This window comes from Pollicipes pollicipes, unplaced genomic scaffold (assembly GCF_011947565.3).
Source record: "Pollicipes pollicipes isolate AB1234 unplaced genomic scaffold, Ppol_2.1 Scaffold_1600;HRSCAF=1878_pilon_pilon_pilon, whole genome shotgun sequence".
In the NCBI taxonomy this organism is placed as follows: Eukaryota; Metazoa; Arthropoda; class Thecostraca; order Pollicipedomorpha; family Pollicipedidae; genus Pollicipes; species Pollicipes pollicipes.
The window spans coordinates 2,895,870-2,909,624 of record NW_023595962.1 but is presented as its reverse complement, the minus strand read 5'-3'; the positions used below and the strand labels follow the sequence as shown (position 1 = coordinate 2,909,624).

The following is a 13,755-nucleotide window of genomic DNA, read 5'->3' as shown; positions in this document are numbered from 1 at the left end:
GTCCGCCCCCAGCTTCAAGAGTCCGCCAGAGGGAGGGAAGTCCGCCCAGCCTCGGGAGTCCCGGGGAAGGGGAGCCGCCCCAGCCTCGGGAGTCCGCCTGAACAGTCACACAGCGACGGCCGGGGCCTGCGATGTGCCGCGCCTCTGCAGACTCCGTGACTGGAGCGGGATAGCGGCACCATTCCGCCTGCTGCGCCGCGAACGTCACGCCATCTTTCGACAGCCCCGAAAAAATCTCAGCAAATCGAGTTGGCTGGAATGTTGTTTGCTTGATGTTTCACTTTTATTTTCGATTATGGACATGAAGCAGTACATAATATGATGAGTGGATTACATCATAGCGAAATGTAAAACGAAACAAAAAAACTGCAAGAAAATGGGGAGGGCTATCCCAAAGTTGCTAATTTATATCTTTATTTGAGGTCCGGTATTTACCTGATACTTTGAGTTCATGTTAAGAATAAAGTGAAGTATTACGATGCCTGTAGAAGCATGCAGTTCCCAGTGGTAGCAGCAAATGGAGGGCATGCATTGGTTTGTTTCAGGTTTCGCGTGCTGCGCAGGAAGCCGGTCCTGCTAGGCGTTTTCGCTGTGCCCTGGTTTATCTGCGGCCTATCGTTCTGCACCGTGGTAAGAAGCGTATTCGCTGTGCCCTACTTTATCTCCGGGCTATCGTTCTGCACCGCGCTAAGAAGCATATTCGAGGCAAATAATTCACCCGATGTATGTAATGTCGCAGCCTCTGACTCGTTCCAGTCTCCGGCGCCATAAATTAGAGGAGGACAAAACGCTATATTTTTCCGCCACGAGAACGCCTCAGTGGATGAGAACTGAGATGGCGATCAGGCGCACAGAAACCGAACATGTGAATCATGATGCAAGCGCGCCGAAATTCCCTTATTCCGGCGAGAATTTTCGTGCCAAAACATTCAGACGCTAGGGCGTGTCGCCTAGGTTGCGCACAGTCGCGGACAGACGCCCCGACTCATTGCTGTAAGTTTATGATGGCGACAGGACGGGTGTCCAAGTGGGCATCGTTCGTGTGTGTGTGCGTGTCATGTGTGTCACTGGGGCTTCACGACGCACTCAGCTGCTGAGGCTACATGGCGTCGCCTGCCTATGACAGCGGGGGTAGCTCTCACTCCTTCGAGGCATTCAACCTGAACGCAAAACGGCCCCAGGAGTCGGCGCGCCCTAAAACCCCAATCATCATCATCTTTGAGGCATCATTTGATACCATGCCGTTCGTAACATCATTCTCTCTAACGCTGCTGTCTGTCGCCAGGGCGCCATGCAATCCATTGGCCAGTTGAGCAGCTTCTGTGGCAGCTACGGCTTGATGGCGCTGCTCAGTCTGCTGCAGTGTGTGGCGGTGGGCTGGATGTACGGCGGCATGCGCTTCCAGGCCAACTGGGCCGCCATGCAGGGCTGCTGCTGCTGCCCCTACCCCCTCATCTTCTGGGCGGTCGTCACACCGCTACTTCTCTTCGTAAGTCTCGGCGCTCAGCGCTCCTCTGCGGCGGGCAGCGCTCAGCGCTCCTCGCGCGGCAGCGCTAGCGCTCATCTGCGGCGGGCAGCGCTCAGCGCTCCTCTGCGGCGGGCAGCGCTCAGTGCTCCTCTGCGGCGGGGGCGCTCAGCGCTCCTCTGCGGCGGCAGCGCTCAGTGCTCCTCTGCGGCGGGCAACGCTCAGCGCTCCTCTGCGGGGGCAGCGCTCAGCGCTCCTCTGTGGCGGGCAGCGCTCAGCGCTCCTCTGTGGCGGGCAGCGCTCAGCGCTCCTCTGTGGCGGGCAGCGCTCAGCGCTCCTCTGTGGCGGGCAGCGCTCAGCGCTCCTCTGCGGCGGGCAGCCCTCAGCGCTCCTCTGCGGCGGGCAGCGCTCAGCGCTCCTCTGCGGCGGGCAGCGCTCAGTGCTCCTCTGCGGCGGGCAGCGCTCAGCGCTCTTTGTGGCGGGCAGCGCTCAGCGCTCCTCTGCGGCGGGCAACGCTCTGGGCTGGCTAGCTGCGCCACCGGGTTCCGTAAAGTGCGGTAAAGAGGCCTTGCTGTTGGACGGAGGTAGGTCGCACGGCCTGCTGTACGGTGTGTGACAGGCACTGGGTATGATATGACCTCCAGGTCCATGTTCTGGTCCCCCTGTCCCAAACAGGCACGGGGTGTTGGTATAGGAATGGGAAATAACGTAAACAGTACAAAGTGGCAAGGGAAGTGACGCAAAGAACAGCGATTCCCAGCCTCCTTATGCAATCTGGAGGCTGCTGATGGCAGAGAAATCCGATCAACATATTATGCCGTGCTATTGCTTTTAGACGATCACCAGCGTGGGGAACATTCTAAAATGATGATGAATGCGCAATCAGAGTCCTAAAATCGGCAGATGCATCGGCGTTGCTCCTCCAAAACCAGCAAAGAACCGAGTTGCGTTAACACACACAGATTGAAGGCACCACACTGCAGCTTCGGCCCAAGCCCCTGCTTAAAAGTACCACGGGTCTTACACGAGTTCTACAAAACACCGACGCCGCGTTTGCATTCCACTGTGTGCGTGTTAGCCTCGTTAGCCACATCGTTAGCGTGTTAGCCTCTGTTAGCCACATCGTTAGCCTCGACCTGTTGTGCGTGGTTAGCCTCGACCTGTAGCCTCGACCTGTTGTGCGATGCCAGGGAAGCTGGTAGATAGTCGTTGGTGATGACATCAGTAAGCCGTAAGATCAGCGGTGTTTCGAAGTTCGGCCTCAGAGCTCGAGTTTTAATCCCAGCTGCTATGTACATGTGCTAAATGTCCTTGCTGCGCAAACGTGCCAAGTGCCCTTTTATGCAGCATGTGCCGATGGGTGAACGACCTGTTCGCTTGAAATGATGCCGCCGTGTGGGCATATTTGAACCAAGCCTTGTATCACCAGACGCACGCATTCTATCGCCAGATACGTTTCCCCCTCGTGCTTCCTTCCCATCAACAATAAGGGATGTTTCTGCATCGCGCAAAGATCGCGATCACTCTCCCTGTTTCCTTAAACTCTGCCTGTGATCTTTGCCCTCGTTTGTTAAGCTGATCTGCGTAGTAGTCGTCGTGAGTCTTTTACATTCACATTTCCGTCAACGTCTCCGTCCGGACCGAATTTTTGACGATGAACGTGTGTGTTTCTTGGCATGTCCTTACGGCAAGACCTCTCTTTCACAGGTGATGCTGATCGCGTGGTTCTTCACCCTTTCCACATATAACCATGACCTGATTCAACTAGCGGCTTTCATCATCACGCTGCTGGTGGTTGTCATTTCCGCGGTGATAATCTTCTGCAAGCAGCCGGGCAGCGTGCGACAGGTGCGTATGCGCGTGCGTGTGCGTGTGCGTGTGCGCGCGCGTGTGTGTGTGTGTGGTGTGTGTGTGTGTGGTGCGTGTGCGTGGTGCGTGCGTGCGTGTGCGTGCGTGCGTGCGTGCGCGTGTGTGTGCGTGGTCGTGCGCGTGTGTGGTGCGTGCGTGCGTGCGTGCGTGCGTGCGTGCGTGGTGCTTGCGTGTGTGTGTGCTTGCGTGCGTGCGTGCGTGTGTGCGTGCGTGCGTGTGCGTGTGCGTGTGCGTGTGCGTGTGTGACGTCTGGTGTAAGCGGCGCTACGTGTTGGGAGAGGCCCGGTATACCCTGGAGCAGGCGGGGGGAAACTCTACCGGCTCCTCCAGATGTGAGCGTACACCTACAGGGGTCCATCTGGTGGGCGCCTCAGCAGGCGTTCGGTCGCAATGGTTCTCCGAATCTTACGTAATGAAATACGGCGTACGTAACAGAAACGCTGCGCGGAAATATGTACGAAATAATATGAAATTGAATAAAAAAGGCACTCGTGAGATATGAACGGCAAAACATATGATAATAATATATAATAAACGGCGAAAAATCTGAAATAATATAAAATATGAAATATGTAATAAAAAACTGCCGTTGCCAGGGCCTCAGATGCCGCTTTCCTGTCCTCTTTGAAACCGGGTATTTTTCATGAAACGTGGCAGATGCTTGAGCAGCAATGCGACTTTTGCAACCCTAATGAGCGACAATGCGATTTTCGCTCATTAGGGTTGCTCGTCCATGCATTTCATGGACGGCTGCGTTACGGTGGCTTTCGTCATTCATGTCGCTTTCCAGCGCATAGCTTCGATCACGACGGACTAGTGCTTTAACTTCACTGACACTTCGCGGAATAGCATAGTCTCATTGCCCTTCCCACCCCTGTTGCATGATCTTGTACCTGCCTGGAGGATACGACCCACATGTCCCCATTGTGATGAACCTCCTGCGCGTGGGAATTAACGTGCACGTAAAACCCAGCTTCACCTGTACGTACGTTGCAGTGGGGGGGGGGGGGAGGGGGACACAAAGCTGTCCAGCGGCCCTTACTCGGCCATGCTGGCCTGCGTTTCAGAAATGGCGTGCAGTCTCTTCGCCTCAAGGTCTGGCTGACCATCAGCTGAGGCCGCGCGACCGACGCTACAACAACGTCGCCATGGGGAACGTGGGCGCGTGTGAGACGCCAGTTGCCGGCCACAGCAGTTCATCTCTCCCGCTTCGTCCTTTCCCCGCGTGTTACGTCCCACGAGACGTCATGCGATGCGGTTCTTAACCAGCGAAAGCGCCACTCATCCCTGCTTTTGTGGAGAGACATGTTGAAGCCATCGATGAGAAGGCAGTGAGTGCTTCAGCCCCGATTGCGGCGGGATTAAGCCCAGATTGCGGCGGGGATCAAGCCCCGATTGCGGCGGGGATTAAGCCCCGATTGCGGCGGGGGATTAAGCCCTGATTGCGGGATTAGCCTGATTGCGGGGATTAAGCCTGGGCCCTCGCGTTCAAAGCGCCACTATTGCACGGTTTTGGAACAACGCGCCAATAAAACCACGAAAATCGCGTCTTTGAGTTCTTTGTCTCTCATCCTGCGACGCAGCCGTACTCTGCCGGGGTCATATACCGGCGGTTTGGCGTGGGACTCTTCCCAACGCTTTGACTGGGATAATGCGCAGCGCACACCCTTTCGCCATTGACCTGGGTTCACAAAACCTAACTTTTTGTATGACTTTCCCATCACATGAACGGTCCAGTACGAACTATTCTACTCCATCTTGCGCCCCACATCATCTCAAGACACTGTAGCCTGTGTAACGCGCACTGCGTCACATACGACTGTTCAGCTAAGTACAGGAACAAGGTAGAAGCGAATCAACAGACGTCATCACGAGAGGGACCGTTGCCATCGCGGGCGAATGTGCATTTTTTGCCACCTCGCACGATAAAACCGCCTGCGATGGCCATGGAGAGGGATGGGGGGGGGGAGGGGCGGGGCACAGCGAAGCGGGTAATGGGGCGCGTCATCCTGACAGGACTGGCGTCTGGACAAATTTTGACATTGCACTGACATGTAAAAGTACTGTGAGGCAACAACAAGCAAACACATATCATCCTTTCACGTCACTTCCGCCGGGTGAACAAAAGGTGGATGTGTTCATTGTTTGGGAAATGGGGTTTTTTCGGTACAGAATATGTACGCGTGTGGTTGGTACAGTCTTATCCCCGCATCACCTTCCGTTGTTTTTTCTCACCGTGTTTTCCCGTCGTTTTTTATCGCTCCACCAAATGGCACGTAATAGCTACGTGCGTGCGTGCGTGCGTGCGTGCGTGCGTGCGTGCGTGCGGTGCGTGCGTGTGTGTGTGTGTGTGTGTGTGGTGTGTGTGTGTGTGTGTCTGTGCAATGTCAGCTGGTATCAAATGCGAGGTCAAGGCACTTACCGCAAGGCCAGTAATTTCAAAATTCAACTAAGCACACCAAATACAGGGGCGCCAGAAGCAAACTAAACAACATTTCGGAAATACGCGTAGGAGATGCTCGCTTTTATCGCATATCACGACACGATGCGGGCGCGGAGACATCACCGGAGAATGGCTCGTGCAATGGGTTTATCAAAGCCCAGACCGGGTGGTCATCACGCCCAGAGTGACAGGGACCGACGGCCGCCCCCAGACCCAACTTCCTTGCCCGATCCGCGGGCCGGAGGTGCCCTAAACGCAGCGCGCGCCAGACGGTCGTATATTTCAAACCGGCTGGGACCGGCGGACAGCACCACACGGCGGCGGCGGCCGACCGCTACGGAGTAGGGCGGCGGGCCGGGCCGAGCCGACACCCGCCTGCCCCCCGCCCCGACACCGACGCCGACACCCACCTGCCCCGACACCGGCGCCGACACCCGCCTGCCCCGACACCGACCGCCGACGGCCACCGGCTGAGCTGGGGCCAGCCGGCGCCGGCAGGAACAGCACGCTCTCGCAGGCGCGCCGGCGACAGCAGCGGCCGGCGCCGAATCCCGACGAGCCCGGCCCCAACACTACAGAGAAACCGGCTACCAGCCAGAACAGAGGAACCAAACCGAAAACGTCAACACACTGAAACTGGGTCCACTGAACACTGATGTGTCACAGAGAAGCTGGCGGAACAGCGCGGCGCAGCGTCAGGACGACACCACTCAGGCCGAACGTGTCGGAAGACTGCGGCATGCAAATCAGTGTCATGCCGCGTGGTCAGCAGCACTCGGCCGGCAAAAAGAAATACGATGCTTCCTCGGAAAATGATTATGTTTTAAACAGAACGCAGCACGACTGACACGCCAGCGCACCGCCCAGGGAAGCACGTCTTGAGAGCAGTATTCGCAGTACGAGCAGTCGCACCGGCAATTCGTAGCGCCACAAAATCAGCCCCACTCAAATGACTCCAAAACATCAAACCAATACATCGTTTATCATTGTTAAGTGAACAATTTGAGCTAAATCATTCCTAACCCGTTTTCATAGGCCGCACATTCGGCGAAGCAAAAGCCCGAGACGCTCAAATTCGTTCGCTCTCGTTGGATTCCACAGCCCTGGCGAGCCACGAGCACAACCCACAGGTTCCCGCCGCCAGGCAGAGATGCGCCGCGCAGGTGGACGTCGCGCGGCGGCGCGGCGCGGCGCCGGCTCCGGGGCGAGCCAAGGTCGGTTCCACCGCTCACATGTCCATCTCGAACTGAGGATCGTCTCCATCTGAAAAAAAACGCCAGGAAGTCAGCGGCGCCGAGTGCAGGCCATCACGCGCACGCCCGTACCGTCACTAACACGCCCTCAAAGCGAGCTGGCACGGGCTGGAGCGCCTCCGTCTCCGACCCTCATCACACCACCAACCAGAGAGACGTAAGGATATTGAACTGTCCATAAGACATTATGTTGACACTAGTACAGGAACAGGCTGGTGCGGACCTGGGCTAACGCTGGGGTCTTCCTGCGTATTCTGATTTGTCTTCTTACATGCGAGCACAAAATCTCGATGTTCGTTTGAGTACGGACAAGGCAGCTAGTTGGAACTAAGAATCGGACAACTCTCGCTACCACAGTGAATTTCGGAGTGGCATGCATCGGACCCCGGTTTATCCCTCGACCACCTACCTTACTCGACTCCTGGATCGACCGTCGCACATTATTTCCCACGGCTTTGGTTTTCGGTTTTGCTAAGTGCGCCGCATCCGCGACGATACCATCCCGCCGCGGCACAACGCGGCGTCAAGGTGGCGGCCCCCCCGCATCCGGCAGGTGGAAAACAAAGGCGAGGCCCCGCCCAGACATCCGGAGAAGCCTGCCGGAGCGACAACCGGACATCCGGAGAAGCCTGCTGGAGCGACACCCGGACATACGGAGAAGTCTGCTGGAGCGACATCCGGACATACGGAGAAGCCTGCTGGAGCGACAACCGGACATCCGGAGAAGCCTGCTGGAGCGACACCCGGACATACGGAGAAGTCTGCTGGAGCGACACCCGTACATACGGAGAACCCTGCTGGAGCGACACCCGGACATCCGGAGAAGCCTGCTGGAGCGACACCCGGACATACGGAGAACCCTGCTGGAGCGACACCCGGACATCCGGAGAAGCCTGCTGGAGCGACACCCGGACATACGGAGAACCCTGCTGGAGCGACACCCGGACATCCGGAGAAGCCTGCTGGAGCGACACCCGGACATACGGAGAAGCCTGCTGGAGCGACACCCGGACATCCGGAGAAGCCTGCTGGAGCGACACCCGGACATACGGAGAACCCTGCTGGAGCGACACCCGGACATCCGGAGAAGCCTGCTGGAGCGACACCCGGACATCCGGAGAAGCCTGCTGGAGCGGTGCGGGATCCCAGCCTCATGACTACTCCCACGGCCGCGTTCGATCAGTAGGGACGGGTTACCAGGTTCGAAAGGTTGACTGACGAGGCCCGTCTTCGAACGGGCGACGCAGCATGGGCAAGCGTTGGCAGCGGTTTTACTCGCGTGAACATGCTACTCTGCCTGCTCTGACGCAGAGAGCATGACGATGTAAAACTCAATAAATCGAGTAAATGGGTCAATGTACGAGTCTGGTGTGAATGCACGAGTCTGATGTAAATGTGCGAGTCTAAATGTATGAGTCTGGTGTAAATGTACGAGTCTAAATGCATGAGTCTGATGTAAAGGTACGGGCCTGATACAAATATACAGATATGATGTAAATGCACAAGTCTCATGTGAATGTACGAATATGACGTAAATGCACGAGTCTGACGCAAATGTACGAGTCTAATTCAACTGTGCGAGTCTCATGTAATACATAAGCCTGGTGTAGAAGCACGAACATAATCACAAATCCTGAAACGTCCTCCGATTTTACATCGATCCCAATAGTTGGGCATGTGGTTCCTTCTCCAAATACAAAGCGGCCCAGTAACCACGTCTCGAGACAAGGAGCAATGATGGAACGACAAGCAAACGACTCTGGAATTACTGATTTCGGCCGCGCCCATTGGGACTCAGTCGTGCGACTATGGATGCCTCCATGAAATGTCATGCACCGAACAAATGTATAAATACCGAATGACTTAATAACCGAAATGTACGGGCCATTCACACATGACACACAGACAACCATTCAATCACCGGATGACAATCGATCACGCTTTTCAGAATTGGGATGACCGATGGCAACAGCCAGACACGTGGGTAACACAAACAGTCCTCCCAACCAGGCTTCGTCACCAATAGGACCCACCGCGGACCCGGTTATCCGTGATCCGGGTTATCCGAGATCCGTGGCTGCGGGTCATACCACAGATCCTAAACTCAGGATAATACCAGAGATCCCCGCCGCCGGATCATACCAAAGATCCCTGGATTCCAGATCAGAACCTGAAATGCTCGAGTACGAAGCAGACCTAAGCTCCACATGACACGAGCACAACTCCTCGACTCCAGATCAGACCACTCCAGATCAGAACCAGAGATACCCGACTCTGAAGCAGACCTAAGCTCCACTATCCGAGCAGAGATAGTCGACTCCAGATTAGACCACTCCAGATCAGACCAGAGATGCCCGACTCCGAAGCAGACCTAAGATCCACATGATCAGAGCAGAGATCCTCGACTCCAGATCAGACCACTCCAGATCAGACCGGAGATGCCCGAATCCGAAGCAGACCTAAGATCCACATGACCGAGCAGAGATCCTCGATCCAGATCAGACCAGAGATTCCGACTCTGAAGCAGACCTAAGCTTCCACTATCAGAGCAGAGATCCTCGACTCCAGATCGGACCACTCCAGATCAGACCAGAGATGCCCGACTCCGAAGCAGACCAAGATCCACATGATCAAGAGCAGAGATCCTCGACTCCAGATTAGACCAGAGATCCCGACTCCGAGCAGACCTAAGATCCACATGATCAGAGCAGAGATCCTCGACTCCAGATCAGACCAGAGATCCACGGCTCCAAGCTGACCTCGGATCCCCAGAATCAGAGCCGAAATGTCGTCGTCACTGACCACAACGGCTGTGAACCTGTTCTGCCAGCTGGGGCTGTGACTGAAGCTCAAAACGTACACTAAACTAACATGGCGCCTATGACGTGGCAGTGAAGGGCTGAACGGGACCGCACGGTTCCCGCATCATCGTCTTTGAAGTTCCGACCATGCTGTCGGCGGCTGTCCGCACAAAGACATGCCCCGATGTGTCACCTGGCTGACACCCCAGTATGACCACATACACACACACTGAATGCACGAAGACATAGCTATGTGTTACCCTTTCTTCCTTCCTTTCCTTTCCTTCTCTTGTGCTGCACAATGCCATTCTGGCACAACTAACCACGCCTGTGAATACGCTTCGGCAGCATTTCAGGCCGCTCTGTGACAAACAGAGCGCGCTGCTCCCCAGCCCTGATGCCAGAGCACTGCACAGGTCATCGGACATGACGGGTGCGTCACGGGGGTCCGCGTGACGGGTACGTCGCAGGGGTCAGCGCGACACGTCCCCCTCGGACAGGGCGGCCGGAACCGACCGCCCAGCTGAGCCTGACGCCCCGGTGAGGCCGCCGCCGCCGCCGCCGCTCGGGTCGAGCACACGTCGCCAAGGCCGCGCGCCAGCCGGGGAGGGCGCCGCGGGCCGCGCTGGCCCGCGCTGCCCCGCACTGGATCGCTGACGGCGCGGCTTACGCCGGCCGCGCCGTCACCTCCGCTCCCGACCGGCGGTGCGGCGGCTGGCGCGGCGCGCCGCCGGCGGACCCGGGGTCGGACGCGTCACGATGATTCAGCCGCTGCTGCCGGCGCCGGCCGCGCCGCCCCGCCCGGCCGCCGGCTGCTGGGCGTGAGGGGGGGGGGGGGCGAGGGGCGCGGGCGACCGGCGCGGCGTCCGACGACCACGCCGGCATCAGCGGCCGCCGCGCGGCACCGGCCCGCGCCAGTCGATGGAAGCCCTGTCTCAGTTCAGCACATCCAGCCCGCAGCCCGGCTCTGGCGCCAGCACCACTGCCGGAGGAGCTCGCGACAGACTGGAGATGGCTCTCGAGCCTGGTATCGACGTGGCTCCTGTCTCATCCGCACGGACCCGAAACTGCTGTAAACGATCCAGCACGCCGGAAAAAAATAATTTCCGAACTCCGTGTGCGCACTACGTTCTATGTGCTCACTGATGACAACGCGTCTGAAACGATAACATTGTTAAGTCTGTCCCCACACCCGCAAATCGGGAAAAGTTACGTCCCTCAAAGAAGAAAAAGACGCGACAAACCATACGGCGACACTTGAACGACGGTGAAAGACATCGAGAGCCCCTTCCAGCTATCTCAAAACCGGTCACGAACGGGCCCGTCTGGGGGGGCCGCCCCTGGGGAGCAGCCACGCCCACCGGGCCACCTGTCCGCGCACAGCGCGCAGTCCCATACCCCACGCAAGGCAGACGGCGTACGACAAAGCGCGGAGGGCGCCGATCTCACCGCGGTCACCGTGCGGAACCGATGACGATGTCACAACCGAGAGCTACCGCAGGCGCAGTCTGTTGAACAACCCCACGCGACTTCCCACACGACTTTCTTGCGTGCAAACGTGCAACTTCCTTGACCGGGCCCATATACGACGCGGCGTAAGGAAAGCCACAACCGGCCCCGGCCGCATTCACGGCCAAACGGTGACGAGGCAGAAGGAAGGGACGACAACGGCGCTAGACGACGGCCTCCGGTTCAGTCCGAAAGCACTGCACGGGAGTCGAAAAGGCCCGCTCCACTGGCGGCGAGGTGGGGGAGGGGGAGGGGGAACGGAGCACCGAGCGGCAGACGGCAGAGCCCGCCCCACTAGCGGACAGGTGGGGTGGGCCCAAAACGGAGCACCGAGCGGCAGACGACGCGGCCTGCCCCACTGGCTAGGGGCCGCACCCACAGCTGGTCAGCAGGTGCGCACGTGCGGCAGGGTTCGCCGCCGATGGAGGTCATGCCCGACCGGCGAGGACAAACACAGCCGGCACGCGTCATTCGCACGAGGCGCTGCGTGAAGTAGACGCACAGCTGGGCACGCAGACTCCGTTACAACAGCTGCGTAAAGCGGGGCTTCCGCGTCCTCCGTTTACAACCGCCGTATGAATAACAGAACGGAGTCGTGAATTCACAGAATGGAACGGTCATGAATAACGGAAGGAGTCGTGAATACACAGAATGTAACGGTCATGAAGAACGGAACGGAGTCGTAATAACGCAGAATGTAACGGCCATGAATAACGGAGCGGAGTCGTGAATACACAGAATGGAACGATCATAAATGCCGGAACGGAGTCGTGAATACACAGAATTGGACAGTCATAAATAACGGAACGGAGTCGTGAATGCATAGAATGGAACGGTCATAAAAACGGAACGGAGTCATGAATACACAGAATGGAACGGTCATGAAGAACGGAACGGAGTCGTGCCGGGGTGGGGTCTCGACGGCGTGTGTTGCGACCAGGCGTGACGAGGGGGAGGGACACGGGGAGCTATGGTCGATCGAAGCCACGCTCATGGGACGCTCCTGATGCATCAGGAACTCGCTGGCGAAGTTCGACAGAGCAGGACACCACACCGTGATGCAGCAAAACGCCCGAATTAACTGTCCGTCGCTGCTGGTGCTGCTGGTGCTGCTGCCGCTCCGCCCGTACTCGAGAGCGAGTGGTCGTCACGACCCCTCCCTCCCCCCCCCCCCGGCACAGCTCCCTCCCGTCACACCGCGGCGGGCCGTCCGCACTGCGGACGAGTCGTGTGACGAATCATGTGACGAACGGGTGACGAGCCTTTGACGAACTTGTGACACGCCGTGTGACGAGCTTGTAACGAGCGTGACAAGCCGTGTGACGAGCCGTGTGACGAGCCAAGTTGTGTGGCGAGCATGGCGAGCCATGTGACGAGCTTGTGACGAACCGTGCCTCTACACGAGCCTCGTTACCAGCCACTGAGTCACACCGCTCAATACCAGACGCCCACGAAGAGTCAGAGTTTTCCTTCAGGATATCGGCTGACAGAGGCAACTGTCCCTTGGTCCAGCAACAAGAAACCATTGAGGTCTACATCCCGACATTGGATCGGGCTGTTAAGCTCAACACTAGGGCATTGTCGGAAAAAACGCGATGCCAGAAACCACTGTCAACACCAGATCCCTACCGGATCCCTACCGGATCCCTTCAGCTCCTGCCACCGTTCTTGGACATGATCATAAATACTCCGTCACTGGTCTATAAACAAAACTTGATTCTACCATTATAATGCAATTACTCGTGAAAACACAACGGCGAGGCGATTTCTAAGGTCATGCTCCAAACACGGCAGCCGCAGCGTTGACTACGTGTTCCGAGGTCGGCTCCGTGGGTTGTCAAGACAAAAAAAAAACACACACACACACACATACACACTTTTTTCGCAATCCTTCAGACTACCTTGTCGTCCTTCACGAGACATATTTTGGTGGTAATTTATTCTTGAGTTGATCTATTTAATAAATCCCCTCAAACAGAGCCAACAAGGTGTTTAGAATCATGCGAAGAACACTGCATTGTTATATTAATAGAACGCGAAGAAAGCCAAGCAAAATATAACCTGAACGATAACTGCCCCATAAAATGCGCGATTACTATCTGTCGTCGAGACGTGATACTAAATGCACGCGAGCACGCAGCATGCACGCACGCACGCACGCACGCACGCACGCACGCACGCACGCACGCACGCACGCACGCACATCATCGTCGGCCCGCCTGAACAACGCGTCCGAAGGCGCGCCAGTATTGAGCAGCCGACTGCAACAGCTGACTGCATCAACAGCTGACTGCAGCAGCAGCTCGCCGCATCAGCAGCTGACTGCGCTCACCGTGATGGGCTTTGTCGCGGCGGCGGCGGCGCCGTCGGGCGGCGGCGAGCCGGAGCCGGCGGCCGACTTCAGCGGCGGATCGC

General features: G+C 57.3%; 1 protein-coding gene across 1 annotated transcript; it reads left to right on the top strand.

Annotated features, from left to right (window-relative positions):
* Nucleotides 1-549: 549 nt before the first annotated feature.
* On the top strand, nt 550-10,375 carry LOC119092700 (sodium- and chloride-dependent betaine transporter-like). The gene is made up of 5 exons (XM_037215673.1): nt 550-630; nt 1,286-1,489; nt 3,173-3,313; nt 4,402-4,501; nt 10,332-10,375. The coding sequence occupies exons 2-5, from the start codon at nt 1,292-1,294 to the stop codon at nt 10,373-10,375; spliced, it is 483 nt and encodes a 160-aa protein (XP_037071568.1). The 5' UTR covers nt 550-630; nt 1,286-1,291.
* The last annotated feature ends 3,380 nt before the right edge of the window (nt 10,376-13,755 follow it).

Bases quoted from the DNA above. Each gene is read 5' to 3' on its own strand.
- LOC119092700 (XM_037215673.1), top strand. From the start codon at position 1,292: ATGCAATCCATTGGCCAGTTGAGCAGCTTCTGTGGCAGCTACGGCTTG. The intron at 1,490-3,172 runs GTAAGTCTCGGC...TCTCTTTCACAG, and splicing joins TCACACCGCTACTTCTCTTC to GTGATGCTGATCGCGTGGTT. The intron at 3,314-4,401 runs GTGCGTATGCGC...CCTGCGTTTCAG, and splicing joins AGCCGGGCAGCGTGCGACAG to AAATGGCGTGCAGTCTCTTC.